We start from the raw sequence: 17644 nt of genomic DNA, 5'->3' as shown, positions 1-17644 counted from the left end.
GATTGGTTACGTTGCCTTTGAGACTGTATAGTAGCCCAGGAATGAAATTTACACCCATAATGGCATATCATTTGCAATAGTAGACAACCCAAGGTATTGCAAATGGGGTATGTCCAGTCTTTTTTAGTCGCCATTTGGTCACAAACACTGGCCAAAGTTAGCGTTAATATTTGTTTGTGTGTGAAAAAAAAAAAAAAAAAAAACTATTTTGCCCAGTGTTTGTTACTAAGTGGCTACTAAAAAAGACTGGACATACCCCATTTGCAATACCTTGGGTTGTCTACTATTGCAAATGGTATGCCATCACAGGGGTAATTTTCATTCTTGGGCTACCATAGGGTCTCAAAGGCAACGTAACCAATCTGGCGTATTTTAATGTGAAAAAAATTAAACACAAGCCTTATATTTGACGCTGTAACTTTTGAAAATACCATAAAACCTGTACATGAGGGGTACTGTTGTACTCGTGAGACTTCGCTAAACACAAATATTTGTGTTTCAAAACAGTAAAAAGTATCACAGCAATAATATTGTCCGTGTAAGTGCTGTTTGTGTGTGGAAAACGCAAAAAAACTTCACTTTTTCTGGCGATATCATCGTTGTAATACATTTTACTGTTTTTTTTAATAAATTCTTTATTTGTGCAGTTTCGGTTCACATTTTACGGTATGCAATTTTTGGGGTACAGAAATGTAAAAAGAAAAGGGGGGAGTAACAGGTATATTCACGTTTGCACAACAATTCAGTTTGGTTCTTAAACAGCGTTTCTATACCCTTTTATGTGTGTTTTTGTGATTTGTGTTCCAGTACTAGGGGCTCTCGGTTGTGCCTCGAGTTGTGGGTTCATTTTGGGCTGTTGATGTTTGCCAGGTGGAGGCTCTGTTGGTCTGTGGCTGCCCGAGAGGGCCGTGTGTTGTGGAAGGGCTTAGCCGTGTGGTGTGGCATGTTGTGTGTGTGTGTGTGTAGTGGGGGGGGTATCCGTGTGCCGGTAGGGTGTGGGAGGACTATTGTTGATCCATGAGTGGGCTCAGAGCCTGTCATGGCTTGAATTTGATGATCCTGTTTTGGGGGTTTGCCTGTGCGGGTGTAAGGTGGGGGGGAGGGGGCAATGGGTGTGTAGGTTTGTGTCTCTTGTTTTGATAGTGGTTTATGAGGGGGGGTGGGGGGTGGGAGCATGACCCTCCGTTGGAGCATAGTTTTTCAGTCGGGGGCGCGAGTTGGGGGGGGTCTGCGTCCCCTTCTGGGGGGCCTTCATGCTTGGCCGTTCCCGGTGTTAGTCACCGGTGGTGTGGTTCTGGGCCTGGTTTTATGGCCCTTGTATGTGCCGGCCTTAGGTTCAGGTGTTTGGGGTGTCACCTACCGGGGTTGTGCCCCGTTCCGATCTACCCAGGTATTGTGTAGGGTCAGCAAGGGGGGTTGTGGGTGGCCTTGGGTGTGGGCTGGTCTCCCACCCCGTGCGCCCGCCAGGCCCTGGTAGGGCGGGGGGGGGGGGGGTGGAAGAGGGTGCGGAAAAGGGGGAAAGGAGTGGGGTGCAGGAGGGGGGGAGGTTCCTTGTTGTGGTGTCTTGGCTGGGTATGCTGTTGTTGTGTCGGTTGCGGCTTTCATCGCGTGCCGGGTCTTTCCTGTTCGTGGAGATTTCGGTGGCAGAGTGGAGATAGGTAGTTAAGGGCGGATAGCCCTTTCAGTTTACATTTATTTTCATGTGGTTCATATTCCAGAGGTCCCAGATTCGGTGGAATGTGTTGTACGTGTCGTGTATCTGTGCCGTTAATTCGTCCAGGTCGCGGGTTTCTTTAATTTTGCTGACTATGGTCGAAAGCTCGGGAATCCTTTTATCTGCCCATAGTTCCGCTATCGCCCTGCGCGTCGCCAGTGTGATCCGGGCGACATTTTACTGTTTTGAAACACTAATATTTGTGTTCAGCGAAGTCTCCCGAGTAAACAGTACCCCCCATGTACAGGTTTTATGGTGTCTTGGAAAATTATAGGGTTAAATATAGTGCTAGCAAATTAAATTCCCTATACTTTCGGCATGGGTTGTCAGGCAGGTCCCGCTAATTGTAATTAATTAAAATACCTAATTATGTAAAAATATTACATAAATATGTAGAATTAATATATATGTGTGTATATATATATATATATTTTTTTTTGCCTAGATTAGGTGTTTTTAAAAAAAACTTTTACAAACTAATAAAATCTGTCAACATTGAAGTTGCTGTTTAGTAGATAGGAGAGTGCGCTGGATCTTGTGTATTTATTGTATAATATGGCCCCCAGCAGCACCCCATTTAAGCATGTTTAGGTGAGTGCAACCATCCCCCCATGTTTCCTATATATATTTGGGAGTCTAGCCAACTCCTTGGTTCTGCACCCCTCCCTGTTACAGGTGCCTCATCTCAGGTCCCTATTTAGCCTTGTACTGCAGAGAGCCTCAGATGGAATATTTTCCCAAGTAAGTGGTTAATCTCATAAGAGCAGACATTAGACTGTGAGAGTAGGACCTGCCAAAGATGGGGTACATTGACGTTGTGGCAGGCTTATGCAATGTATGATCATATAATGTAACTAAATCCCCATTTTTTTTGCCTAGATTAGGTGTTTTTAAAAAAAACTTTTACAAACTAATAAAATCTGTCAACATTGAAGTTGCTGTTTAGTAGATAGGAGAGTGCGCTGGATCTTGTGTATTTATTATATATATATATATATACACATATATATATATATATATATATAAACATTTTTGTAAATATTTATATATAGGTATATATATATATAGTGATATATACGTATATATTTATGTATATAGATATATATATATTATTTCGTTCTACGTGTATTTTGATATAAATATATATATATATATATATATATATATTAATATCACAATACAGTTCGAACGAAAAAAACACATCTATATATTTTTGAATTATTTATTTTTTAACGTGTATATATATATATATATATATATATATATATATATATATATATATCAATAATTCTATATATAGTTAATCAGTATCAGTCTACGTGTAATTTGATATCTATATATATATATAAATAGTAAAATACACCTAGACAGTGTATGTGTGTGTGTGTGTGTGTGTATGTATATATATATATATATATACACACACACACACATACACTTAGATTATATATATATATATATATATATATATATATATATATATATATATATATATATATATATATATATATATATAATCTAAGCATCTAATTTTTTTTTTTTTACACTGATTTTAACTTTATTTTATTTAATTTCCAGCCAGCAGGGGGACTAACTGTCATTACAGGCAGTCCCCCTGCTGGCAACGCAGCAGCCAGCTAACCCGGCCATGTGATTGTGAGGTCCTCGCAAGGACCTCACTCTCACATGGCTGGGGGGGGGGCGGAGGAGGCAGGATCCGCCGTGGGGGACTACCTGGGATCCCAGGTGAGGCCCCTGACCGCGATTGCCGGCCTGGGATCGCTGGCGACCGGGTAAATAAGAAAAACCCTGCGTTTCGAGCCGCTTAGAATAGGGCGTAATAGTACGCCCTCCGGTTGTAAGGGGTTAATCTGTATTTTGTATATATTTGGTCTCTATGGCAGCACCACTACTGAGAAATGCATTAATTTTCCTTATTTCATATATTTCACATGATGAAGACATGTTTTACATACAGCATATGCAAGATATATTTAAAATAAAATATTAACAAGGAATTCAAACTTCCTGTAAACAAAATGGGGATTTTATTTCAGAAGCTTGTTGACAGGCTGATGGTTGTAGTAATGCCATACATATCGATGTACTGACAAATTAATGTATTAAGAAAATTGCTCATGTGTGTACATAAAAACACATTTCACTAAACAAAACACTTGAGCTGAAGTTCCAGCTCCAGCAACAGACTTTTTAACATGTTTAAGGAGTCAATAAATCCCTAATAATCTACAATTAAAACACCCAGATAGGCTTTTTCCAAAACTGCCAAACTTGCCATGCCAGTCCAGCATACTTATGTCAAGTTTTTTTTTTACACAACAAAAAAAATTGACCTGTAAGTCCTGGGATTTGTGACTTGACCAACTTTTACATATTTTAATGATCCACAGAATGTTTGATTGACGAAAGATGCATTAAAATGTGATTGAATCTCACCTGCAAGCTAGAGCATTAAACATGTACTATAGTTGATGAATAAGCCAAATAAGCATTATCCTTTGCAAATTGAAATACTAAACTTTAAATAAATTACCAAATTAAAAATCTAAATTAAATTCTGTAACACAACATTATCAGTCTCTATTTTGTACCAGAGATCAGTGTCTAAACTATACTTAAGTATTCAAATTTGGAAAATAAAACTGGCAAAATAAATAAGACAGCTGAAAACATTATGCATTTAACAGCCCATAAAGCTGTTCATAGAAAAATATACTTTAAATTAGCATTACTCAAACACAGCATCTGTGCTCTAGTACTTTATTGGTCAGTATAGATTAATACAATCCATCTCCCACCGCCTTACTACACCCAAGCTTTGCAAGAACCATACAACCAACATTCCATAGACACCATTCTTACTTACAATTTTCTCAAGATTCATTCAATCTCCACATTTACCAATGTACGACTCAAATTAATCTATTGTCTCACAATATTCAACCAGCTTCTCCTACTATTCACCATTCATTAGCCTCTTTTTCTCCACATATCAACCCAGTATTCCACGTGTCCCTCCTTATTGCTCATCATTCCAACAAAATCTATATTCTAGTATCCTCTTTACAACCCATCACTCCATAATTTTCCACCAGCCTCTATACTTTCATCCCCAAATATTCACCATCTCTTCACCATGCTACCCAATGCTTCAGCCTCATGCTCAACTCCTATGTTACGCCAGTATTTCACCATATAAATTCCACCTCTTTCTAACCCTTGATATCCACTCCCAGTATTACCCCAGGGGTTTTCCTGAAACATCCTACAATCCTCTTGTTCCCAATGTATACTGCACAGAAATTCTTATCCCAATACTCACTATATACCATCAGCTTATTTTGTCCATACCAAATATTTCTCTATTAGTGTATCAGCTTCTCTTCCTAAACACTGTAACCATCCGTTATTATTCCACCATTCTCTCTCTACCCTATACACCGCTCTCAGACATTTCACGTCTCTTTTTCCGATCATACTACCACCCAATAAGAACACCCTCTTTCTCCCTACCTGCCAACACAAATCCCCTTTATTTTACGAGGTTTTCTTTTCTGTTTATCCAACACACTCTGTGTTATTTTACGAGCATTTCACTATACACCACTTCCATATCTACTCACTCTCTCCCACCCCCAACATAAAAGTAGCAAATCTACACCCTACCACCCTAACACTCTCTCCTACACCTATTATTCACAATTTATTCTATCCCAAACCACACTAAATTTTCCACTGGCCACTCATATGTATTACCACTTACATTCCACCAGACTCTCTTTCCAACCCCTCACAAAACATTTTTAAGAATATACCACCTCTTCCTATATATTTTCATACCATTTCACAATAGTCCACTATTCAATCTCTCTACCATCCATACTCAAACGTCCCTGTGATCTATGAAGCCATCCTATTATACACTATGGTAGGAAGGTCAACACTGGTGGGTCCACTGAGCAGGGAGCAGACATAATCTCTTCTACCTTGCTTGTACCAGTGCTTCCTGAGTCTGAGCATCCAGGAGATGATCTGCCATTGTTTTTCCCAGTGCATTGAGTTAAGTTTTCATATTATGGATCAAACATGCATCTGTACGAGAAACACTGATTCATAGCTTCAAGCAGTGCAGATTGCTTTCACAAGCCAAGTATACATGACAAGCTCCTGTCACTCATTGCTTTGATTAGCCCATTAGTAGTGCATAGGACCTGTAAAGTACAATTTAATAAGGGGAATGTGTGTATATACAATCTCATAATGTTTAGACAAATTCAAAAGAACTATAAATTAAAGAATATTACATAGATTTCTTTTTAACTTTGCTTAACAATATTGAGCACCACATCAATGCAGAAATTTACATCCTGACTGCTTCTAATGCCAACTATCTTTCGATCCTAAACTGAAAACATTTGTTATGGTTTATAGCTGTGCATTGGCGTTGTAAGGGAGAGCTGGCCATTTTGTGCTACTTCACTTGCATCATCTTCCAGTAGGCCTGAAACATCTGCATTTGGGATGCTGTCATGGTAACTGCTGAAGCTTATATTGTCTTCTTTCAGTTCAATGGTCCAAAATGGAGCGTTGAGTTTTTGTGTCTGATATTCTCTATACAAATAAACAACTCCCACAAATCCCATTAAAATAACCAATACAATGATAATAACAGTCAAAATGATAACATTGAACTGAGTCCATGATACATCTGCCAGAAAAGTAGTGCTGTTATCAGGAGAGCTAGATCTAGAAAATGTTTGTACAGTTGTTGAAATTAAATCTTTGCTCGATGTAAGGGGTTCCACTTTTGTAACTGCAGCCGATGCATTTATGAATGCATGTCCAAAGTCAGTAGTTGTTACAATTTCTAACAGGAAAAAGAAAAAAAATTATTAGAAATTAAATTATCAATTTCATTACGGAACATATCATTTAAAGATAATTCTGTTCTAGCCTACACAGTATACTGATAGCTTCTAATATTACTTAAAGGGATATTGTAGGCACCCAGACCACTTCAGCTCATTGAAGTGGTCTGGGTGCTAACTTCCATCACCCTTACCCCTGCAAGAGTAATTATTGCAGTTTTTATAAACTGCAATAATTACCTTTCAGGGTTAAGTCCTCCTCAAGTGGCTGTCTACCAGACAGCCACTAGAGGGACTTCCAGCTTCATAGATGACTTTTGGTCGTCTAAATGACGCTGGATGTCCTCACGCTATGCTTGAGGACCTCCAGTGTTGCCAGAATCCCCATATGAAAGCATTGAATGCTTTCCTATGGGGAGGTCTAATGCGCATTAGGTCTCCCCCGCCGGCGAATGTTGGTGGGGGAGGAGCATGCGCGGAGCCTGATCCAGCACCGAGGGACATTGGCGATGGATTCAGGTAAGTGTCTTAAAGGGGTTTTAGCCTCTTCAGCGACGTGGGATGGTGGGTGGAAGGGAAGGGGGCACTCTAGGATTCTCTAGTTCCAGAAAAATGGGTTTGTTTTGCTGGCAGTGGAGAATACCTTTAGGGCACTTTTGCCTGCATGTAAAACAATTTTAACTGCCATAACCTGCATATACATATATAGACCGAAATGTAAGTTGTATAGATGGCAAATTTTAGCATTATACACATATATACAGAGAGGCAGGTACGAATCTATCTTTTTTTATTTCACTTTTCAAGTCTCCCTTATACAGTGGGGCACTTTAACAAAAAAAGCCCCTAAATGTACAGTATTTTGCATCCAGTGTGTTAGTCAAGAGAATCAGTTTTCCCATTCTCCAGGAACAAAGCAATGAGGACAGAGACATTTGACAATTAATAATGAAGGGACAAATCAACTAGTGTCTAACCAATTATCTGGTTCATGCTAATAACAGGCCATAGTATAAAAGTGCCCAAAATAATAATATAATTCAGTAATAAGTAAATAAAAATAAATTCATAATGCCATAGTACTATACCAGGCATAGGCAATCTTCCAGATGTTTTGGACTAAACCTCCCATGATGCTTTGCCAGCATTATGGGTGTAAGAGCATAGGAGAGGTGGTCCACAACATCTGGAAAGCCAAAGGTTGCCTATCCCTATACTATACCATTAAAATGTATTATACTGCAATGACCCTAATCCCCGTCCAACTACCGCCCTATCTCCAAGATCCTTGAGAGAGTTGAGTATGCGAGATTGACAGACTTCCTCGAATTCAACTCTCTGCTTGACCTGCTTCAATCTGGATTCCGCGCTCATCACTCTGTTGAAACAGATGTGGCCTAAGTATCCAATGTTCTTGTCACTGCAAAATTCCATGGCCACTACTTTATCCTAATACTCCTCAACCTGTCTGCTGCTTTTGACACTGTTGATCATCAACAGCTTCTTCTCATCCTCCATAAGCTCGGTCTACGAGATGCTGTTCTCTCATGGTGCTCTTCCTACATCTCCCAGCGCTCATTCAATGTTTCTTTCTATGGCTCTGAATCTTCTCCCCAATCCCTCTCTGTTGGTGTTGACCAAGGGCCTGTCCATGGTCCCCTATTGTTCTCAATCTACATTGCCTCCCTTGGTAAACTCATCAGCTTGTTCGGCTTCCAGTATCATTTCTATGCGGATGACACGCAAATGTATCTGTCCTCCCTGATTTTTCACAACCTCTCGAGTCGTCCCACCGACCGGGATTGCCGGTCCAGGTAAGTTTACTGCTCATATTTGCGGTAGACTATTAGGTATGTCCGCAGTCTTCAACAACCGTTTTTTGCCGGATGTACCTAGTACGTCCGCGGTCGTTAAAGGAACACCATAGCGTTAGGAATAAAAATATGTATTCCTAATGCTAGAGAACCCCAGTCACCTAAATGGTGACTAGCTAGGGTCCCTTCCACGGCGAATAAATGGTTATTTAACCATTTATTTTCTTACCTTAATCCAGCGCCGAGCTCCCTCGGCACTGGTGACCTCTCCTCCTCCATCGACGTCCATTCCCCATGAAGCCGAATGCCCATGCGCTGCCAAAGGAGCGCGTGCATTCAAACCCGCCCATAGGAAAGCTCAATGCTTTGCTATGGGGATCTTTTTTGACGATGGACTCTGTGAGGACGTCCAGCGTCAAATAAGTGCAATTTACTCGGTGTAAATCGCGGAAGCGCCTCTAGTGGCTGTCAGGGAGACAGCCACTAGAGGCTGGATTAACCCTGCAGAGTAAACATAGCAGTTTCTCTAGGGTGACCTGGCACCCACTTAATTGAGCTGAAGTGGTCTGGGTGCCTATAGTGGTTCTTTAAGGGGTTAAAGGAACACTATAGTTTCAGGAATACAAACATATATTCTTGACACCATAGTCCTGATGTGGCATTTTAGAGGATTGGACCGACCTGCTCCAATTGCACTTTAAAGGTAATTTTACTCCCCTTAATTTTACTTCCACGCTGCGACGGTTATTACTGTGCCTGACTCTGCTTCCATAGCCGAGATCATCAGTCTTGATCAGCCAATCCAATTGCTGAATCAATGCATATATATCTCCATGCAGAGCCTGAACATCTAGTGGCTGATTAAGTGAATACCACTAGAGGTGAAAAGGCTGCATGGTCAGGCTATAGACTCCAGAACCACTACATTAATGGGATTCTATGGTGTTAGCAATGCAAATCTGCATTTATTACACTACAGTTCCCTCTGCCCCTCTACTATGAAAAGGGTTCAAAACCATTCCTTTATTTACCCTATTCCAGCATCGATGTCCCTCGGTGCTGGTTCAGAGCTCAGCCTCCTGTGATGTCATTCAACCACTGCCAGTACATTAGACCCTCCCCATAGGAAAGCGTTTTACAGACGCTGGATTTCTTCTTGCAGAGCGTGAGGATGTCCAGCCTCGTTTAGGGAACCAAAAGTCTGTTAGCAACCATGATTGATAGCCACTAGAGGCAGTCTTAGTCCTGCTATGTAATTCTTGCAGTTTCTAAAAAAACTGCAATGATTTACATTGCAGGACTAAGCGGGACTTGCGGTTCTGGTGATCATAGTGTCCCTTTAATTATGGTCATGAGCTGCTAGCCAATATCTGCAAACAGCACTCTTACATTGATTACTACCCCTCTTTAATTCTCCACAATTCCTGTCTTGCTGTCAGACAGGTACACTCCCTGATTCTACCTACCCAGGTGTTATAAAGCTGTTTATCCAAAAGTTCTCAATGCTATTCTTTTCATTTACCATTTTCCCCCAAAAAATAATTTTATTCTAACCATTACTACCACCAAAGAATCTTGCTCCCTCTATACTTCCTCCACCACTTGTTTTATCCCATGCAATCTTATCACACATCTACTTGCCCTCCTCCAAATCCCAACAACCAAGATATACATTCAAGTCTTATTTCTCTGTCCACTCTTTTGCTTTTAATAGCTGGGGGCGATTCCCAGCCCACCTGATACACAACCCACCCACAGTTCCACCAGGATAAATGAGAAGGTCTTGCATGCGCCCGGTCATTTCACTGCATCCCTTTCTTTTGTGTGCTTTGGAATGCAGGCTCAGTCTGTGTGTAAACCATGTGGTTTACTGCCTTTCATTCTCACACTATTAAACCTCTTGGCACTGAAACCTAACCCAACCCTCTGACTTTGCTACCCCAGCCTCTATGGTGGATTGCAGGTGGGTGGTGGCAAGAGGTTTTTACTCTTCCCTTATTGTTATTTCCAACCTTTCCCCTCTCTTTCTTTCTCCGCATTTAAAGTACACTCCATCATTCTCTTCAATACCCTCTCCGCTCGTTTTGTCATCTACTTCCATGATCATTTTTCTGTTTGGTTTCCATATTACATTCCTTCTCATCTTTGGCAACTCCAACATCCCTAACAATTAAATTGCCTCTAAATGTCCATCACCTTCTTCTTTGGCTTTATTTAATTGACTCCCATACACACATCTGGCAATACCCTTGATATGGTCTTTCCCATGCTCTGTTTCTAACTTCTCTAATACATTCAATCCGTCTGACTATCATCATCTAACAAGCATTGTCAATCTGCGCCTCACTCAACATCTTAAATCTAGCTCATTTCAGCTTATTCAAAATCTAAGCTCCCTTGATCTGCATGATTTGTCATCCTTTCATGTCCTATCCCTCTCAAACTGCAATTCTGTCCTGCCTTCTGCTCTAAACATAACTTTATCATGTAAAGCTCACTATAAGAGCCAACCACGCCTTCAACTATTGCACGGCAATCTCACACTCCATCTCCAACGATGTACTTGTACTGCTGAACATCATCGGAGATAGTCTTGCATCACACCTGACTTCTTATATCAGAAATTCATGTATACAAATTATTCTATACTTCAGCCCTCTCCCTTGTCAAGGAAGAGTATTTCACCTCTCTCATCTGCTCCTACTCATGATCCCAAACTTTTTTTTTTTTATACCTTTAGCTCCCTTCTTCACCCACTGAAGCCCCATTATCAACGAACCTTAAAGGTAGTGATATTGCCTGTCACTTTATTGACAAGATTAATCAAATTAGGAATGCGATTTTCTCTCTTTCATCCTTCACTCAAGCTTCCATTCTGTGCCGTTTTCCATTCTTAACTCCTTTCCCAATGTATCTAAGTATGAGGTCTCTAAACGTCTCCAATCCTCTTGCCCCACCAAAGCCATCTTTTGACCATACTTATTCTTACCACCATCCCATGTTTTCCTCCTTCACTTCTAAGCTACTTGTATTTACCCATCTTACTCACTTTGCAATACTACCTCCTTTCTACTGAAACTTCTCTCGAGTGACTTATGAGAATCGCTGCTAAACTAAAGGCCATCACTATCTTAATTCTGCTCAACCTCACTGCCTCTTGATATTGTTGACTACGGTTAGGGATCGACCGATTATCGGTTTTACCGATATAATCGGCCGATATTCGTTATTTTCGGAAATATCGGTATCGGCCAATATAGCTACCGATATTGCCGATAATACCTCCTAGGACCGCCAGGCTCATTACAAGCCCGGCGATCCTGGGGGGGCCGGCAGCAAGCGCTGACTTACCCTCCCAGCAGCTCCTGCAGCTCCATGTCTAAATCTCGCGAGACCCGCGGCTGCAGAGCGTTGCCACGGGTTACCATGGCAACGCTCCGCGCGGCACTAAGGGACTTAACAAGCCACCGGACCACCAGGGAATACTATATCCCCCCCTCCCTGGTAAGAAGCAGGTGTGGGGGGGGGGGACTAAAAGAAACAAAAACAATACAATTTAAATATAAAAAAAAATTATAATAAACATAAAAAATCCCCCCCTCCATTTTACACAAATTACATCACTACACAAACACACACACACACACTCACTGCATGACATACATACACACTACACAAACACACACACACACTGCATTACATACATACACACTACACAAACACACACACACTGCATAACATACATACACACTACACAAACACACACACACTGCATTACATACATACACACTACACAAACACACACACTGCATTACATACATACACACTACACAAACACACACAAACTGCATTGCATACATACACACTACACAAACACACACAAACTGCATTACATACATACACACTACACAAACACACACACTGCATTACATACACAAACTACACACACACACTGCATTACATACACAAACTACACACACACAAACTGCATTACATACATACACACACACTGCATTACATACATACACACTACACAAACACACACTCTGCATTCACTATACACACACTACACAAACACACACTCTGCATTCACTATACACACACTACACAAACACACACTCTGCATTCACTATACACACACTACACAAACACACACTCTGCATTCACTATACACACTCTGCATTCACTATATATATATATATATATATATATATATATACACACACACTACACAAACACTCACTGCATTCACTATACACTCTGCATACACTATATATACACACTACACAAATACACACTGCATCCACTACACACACAGCTCCCCTGTCTAAATACACTTCATCCACTACATGTGGCATGTATATTTTGTGCATTTACCGTTAGAAAGAGTTTATTTTTTCAAAATGGTAAATGTACAGAATATCGGCAAGTTATCGGCTATCGGCATGAAAGTTCACAGCTTATCGGTATCGGTATCGGCTCTAAAAAATCAATATCGGTCGATCCCTAACTACGGTCTTCTTAAAAACATCCACAAACATGGACTCCGTGACCCTGTTCTTTCGGAATCATTTATTGTCTCCTACTCTGGTGCCACATCCTCAACAAAGTCCATTTCAGTTGGTATTCCCCAAGTCATCTTCTACTCTCCACTTACACTGCCTATCTTGGTAACTTTAATTATTCTTGGATTTCAAGTCCTCTGATCTCTCTCCTGAGAGACAGCGTTTCGGCTCCTGCATGAGCCTTGGTCAAGTTTTGACGAGACTTGACAAAGGCTCAGGTAGGAGCCGAAACATTGGCTCCATTCCTGTGTTTTAAACAAAGACCGCCTTTTAAAAAGAAACCATTGGATGTGCCCGGACCCTTATATTTAGTACCATTGGATTTCAGTGGGAACTTGGCCCTCCCTGTCTGGAGCACCCTGCTGGAAGTACCCCCTCTGGTAATAGGGACACAATAATCTTTAAAACTACTAACTTAATTAAGCAGTTTGTGTGTAAATCATGCATCTAAAGGTTTCACTGCTCAATTCTCTGCCATTTAGCCGTTAAATCACTTTTGTTTCTATTTATGCAGCCCTAGCCACACCTCCCCGGCTGGGACTGACAAATGATTTAATTTTGAATCAAATGTAACTTAACTGTCTATATCTGCCGCTTTGTAAATTTAACTTACATATAGTATGCTCCTGCAGGGTCTAGCAGGCTATTAACAAAGCAGGAGATAAGAAATTGTAAACAGAATTTGCAATAAAGGAAATGTAGACATTAGATGACTCTTTAAAGTGTTTAGGAAGGCTGTGTAAGTCACATGCAGGGACGTGTACCTAGGGCTGTATAACCAATGTGATTTATGCCTAAATGACAGGAATTGAGCAGTGAAACTTCAGAGGCATGATCTATATATCCAAACTGCTTTATTAAACTGAAGTTGTTTTTAGGACTGTAGTGTCCCTTTACATGTGTGTATCATCCTCTTCAACTGTGCACAAATCGGTAGCCTCACTCAGTAAATAAAATGATTACTTTCCGCAGAGATACATTAATTCAATTTATCTCTATGAGGAGATGCTGATTGGCCAGGGGTGTGTTTGGCTTCTGCTGGCTCTGCTTCCTTGACAGTCTTAGCCTTAGGCTTGGATGTTTTTGTTTTTTTAGAAAACCAGAATATTTAAGGATATAATTAATAACAGCTCGTTGACCAATGCAAAAAAAAAAAAAAAAAATGGATAGACATTATGGAATCCACAAGTATTTTTTTTCTTTCCTTTTTGGGGCATAATTGGATATTGCTTCAAATTAAGGGTTTAAAAATACATGTTTTACAGGTTTGAACTTGATTGACTGGAGTCTTTTTTTCAACCTAGGTTACTAACCAACCCCCAAAATGACTTGTCATTGTATTGGAATGTCTCTTTAATTTGATTTTTTTTTTCCAATTTTAGCTTAAAAAACAAACAAAAACAAATTATATTTCAAACTGTTTTTAGTGAATGAAAATCTTCCAGTCTTTTGTTGTCTTGTATGTGTTCTCTCAGGACTTTCTATGAAAAAGGCTGTACAGCACCTGCACACATGAGGAAGAATACCCATATCCAATGAAACAGTTCACCACTCCTGAATTACATATCCCAAAAGCTTGTGTGGGGTTGGATTTTCTGAGATACACACAGCCTTCCCATTAACAATGGAAATTGACAATTTAGTTTTTTTTTTTTTAATAAATATATATTTAACATAAAAGATTACATGTATTAGATCCTGTGTATTATTTAGTTATAAATAACTTTTTCAGTAGCTTGCCTTGTAGATGGAGCAGCTGTCATTAAAGGGACACTAGTGCCCCAAACCAGTTTAGCTTATTAAAGTAGTTATGATGCCATAACAACTTAATCACTATGGAGGTTTCAGGTACCTTCTTATCTTAGGAGCTTAATCTGTTAACTAAACAGTTTAACCCAAACTTTAGAAGACAGCCCCAGCTCGTTCTGCCTAGCTTCTTCCTGTCTTCGGCTTTATACAGTAAGTGTATAAAGGAAAGGGTATCGCTGAAGCTCTCCATGTCACCCAGTCCAAGGTTTCCTAATAGAAGCCTCAGGCCGATAAAGAAGTAGCTGGGTGAGGTGCCATCTCACCCAGGACCTCCTCGCCCCATAAGTTAATTGTAAAAAAATTGTAATTGTGTCCAGAGGGGTCCTTTAAGTTTGCCCATTGTAAGACTGACATGATACAGCTTTAAGCACAAGCCCTGTCAGTCAGCTAGCATACCAATGAGTTGCACAACCAGCACTGATGACAGAGACAAGGGCAGTATCTAGCCTCTGTGCATAACATGGAAGTTCCCCAACTCCAGTATGGTATGCATACTACGTAATGGGATATGCAACACCCAGCTTATTTATGGTCAAGGCTTTGGAAACAGAGAATTTAAGGGCCAGAAACAGGTTCCTGGTACCATAACCACATCAATAAGATGAAATTTAAATGGTACATAGAGTGCCCCTTAAGTCCCCTTGTTGGGTGTAGAGTTGAATCAATCAAAAGCTGAAGAGAAAAGCAAGTTTGTGTTCATTAGTGAGTGCAACACATCTGGAAAATGCACTCAATGTTCGTATCTTTACATAATGCAAGGTCTCAGCAGATTAGCAATGTTTCTGGCTAATGATATCTACCTCCACATAGCAAAGGTAAACAAAAGATTGCATGGGAGTGTTACAAATGTATTTATTATAAAATAATACACACCATGGATAGAATACATGTAATCTTTTATTACCAGTGATCATAAAAATAAAAAAAGAGAAAGAAGAAAAATATAAAATGTTCCTTTACTATGGGCCAATGTCAGCCATGTAGTGTTGCCAAGAGCCCCAGTTGTTTTGGAGGGCTAGGCCTACTACAGATAGCTCTATGGTTAATTTATCCAAACATGAGCTACCAGTGCACTTGCATTTAGCATCCCTCTAGAAAAGTATAGGAGAACAGATGACCGTGTGGATTTTCCATTAAAACACAAGTTATTTGGCCTGTTGTATTATTACTGAAGTCAATTATATTTCATCTATACAGCGAGCTAAGAGAATTGCAAGCAAATGAACAGGAAGATAAAACTCATTTTAAAATAGGGGCATTCTCAACCTGCCAATTCTTCAGCATAGATTAAGCAAAGACCTGAGCAGGAGAACCCACCTACAACAAGGTTTTAGTGGTATATTACAACACACTCTTTAGTGAATAACCCCCTTTGTTTATGCTTACCAGGCAAAATGGTGCTGTGTGCACGTATACAATAGGATGGTGGACAATACATAGATATTTTTTTCTTAAACTGTGCTTTTCACTGTATTCATTACATTTGCATTTTTTTTTTTATTTCAAAGGAGGCCAAGTGGGGTTGTGATACCCCCTTTTAAATCACAGTATCTGCCTTACACTCACCACCAGTACTGCTCGATGTTGGTTCTTCTGCAAGGCCTGTGTTCTGAGTGAAATTTAATAACTGGGTTACAGAAATTGATTTGCCCCCTGCTCTGGTCAGTGCCTCCGGTGTGGGATTGACAGGTGCCTTTGTGTAATTGGGAATTAATCCTGGGCTCCAGCTGCTGGCCTCAGAAGGCTGGTCCCTGGGGGTGATCGCAGATGTGCTTAATAAAGACTCGGATGTCCGTAGGTCCTCGCTGGATGTACTATTCAAGGCACTTGGTCCGCTTCCATTAGAAGCCGGTACCGGTTCGGGTGTCGGGGTACCAGAGGCTGACAACCAATCCGTGCTCGGTGCTGTCGTCGTCGATGGCAATTCTGTGTCATTGGAGCCCCTGCACTCATGGGCCAACAAAGAGGAAACTGCTAAAAATAACGTGAGCCTCGCTCTGAATATCATCCTCTACCTCACGGCCCCAAACCTCCAGCAACCGCATCCAGACTGCCGGACCGCATTTCCTCCACACCGGCAGGGCTCCCCTCAGACTGGCAATGCGGAGCTATCAGACCACCTGCACCGCAATGACCCCCCCAGCGACAACACGGAGCGCAGCCGGCGGACACGAGCAGCGTGACGTCTCCTCGGCTTTCAGCCCCCTTTTCCCTTCCTCACTACCTTAAACACCGAACAGGTCACCTGCAGTTGACGGACAAAGCTGGCAGCCAATCACGAGCTGCTGTCGTCAACGCCTGCTGCACCCTCCTGTTCCCGCCCATTATTTTAGCCCCGCTCTCAGCCCTCTCACCCTCACACAAAACCCCGTGAGCGACAGTATGGTGTGTGAAAGACAGACGATCGTAATACACACAGAGTGGCTAGAAGAGAGAGAGAGCTGTTTGAAAAACTACAACACCCATGATGCTTTGCCAGCCTTATGGCTGACAAGGCATCACAGGAGCTTTAATTCAACAGTCTAGCTGTTGGCAGCCTATCCTTTGACAGGCTGGTTGTTTAACGTTTTGGGAGATAAAATCAGCAATAAGTGTAGAGATGTCCCCTAGATTATGCCGCGTCTTTATTATACCCCTAGCAACCAATGACAGAATTATTCCGTCATGAATGTCCTATGCGAAAGGAAACGTGACTGAATAATTCTGTCACACTAGAGCGCTGCGATCATGGGGTTAAAGGGACACTCCAGGCACCCAGACTACTCCAGCTAATTGAAGTAGTCTGGGTGCTGTGACCCTTTTGCACTTAGTGCTGCAATGTAAACCAAAGGTCCGGAATCCAAACCGACCTTT

General features: G+C 41.0%; 1 protein-coding gene across 2 annotated transcripts; it reads right to left on the bottom strand.

Annotated features, from left to right (window-relative positions):
* Positions 1 to 3745: 3745 nt before the first annotated feature.
* On the bottom strand, positions 3746 to 17073 carry MEGF9 (multiple EGF like domains 9). Of its 2 annotated transcripts, XM_063432426.1 has the most exons (3): positions 16358 to 17073; positions 6149 to 6602; positions 3746 to 6102 (listed from the first exon to the last, which is right to left on the bottom strand). In XM_063432426.1, the coding sequence occupies exons 1-2, from the start codon at positions 16797 to 16799 to the stop codon at positions 6154 to 6156; spliced, it is 891 nt and encodes a 296-aa protein (XP_063288496.1). In that variant the 5' UTR covers positions 16800 to 17073; the 3' UTR covers positions 3746 to 6102; positions 6149 to 6153. The 2 variants fall into 2 exon arrangements, with proteins under 2 accessions (XP_063288496.1, XP_063288495.1); XM_063432425.1 differs by having other exon boundaries at positions 3746 to 6602.
* Between the last annotated feature and the right edge of the window lie 571 nt (positions 17074 to 17644).

This window comes from Pelobates fuscus, chromosome 9 (assembly GCF_036172605.1).
Source record: "Pelobates fuscus isolate aPelFus1 chromosome 9, aPelFus1.pri, whole genome shotgun sequence".
Taxonomy (NCBI): Eukaryota; Metazoa; Chordata; class Amphibia; order Anura; family Pelobatidae; genus Pelobates; species Pelobates fuscus.
This window is presented reverse-complemented; position numbering and strand designations above follow the sequence as displayed.

Coding starts and splice junctions, on each gene's coding strand:
- MEGF9 (XM_063432425.1), bottom strand. CDS start 16,799: ATGATATTCAGAGCGAGGCTCACGTTATTTTTAGCAGTTTCCTCTTTG. Junction 6,603..16,357: donor AACATCGAGCAGTACTGGTG/GTGAGTGTAAGG, acceptor TTTTCCTGTTAG/AAATTGTAACAACTACTGAC.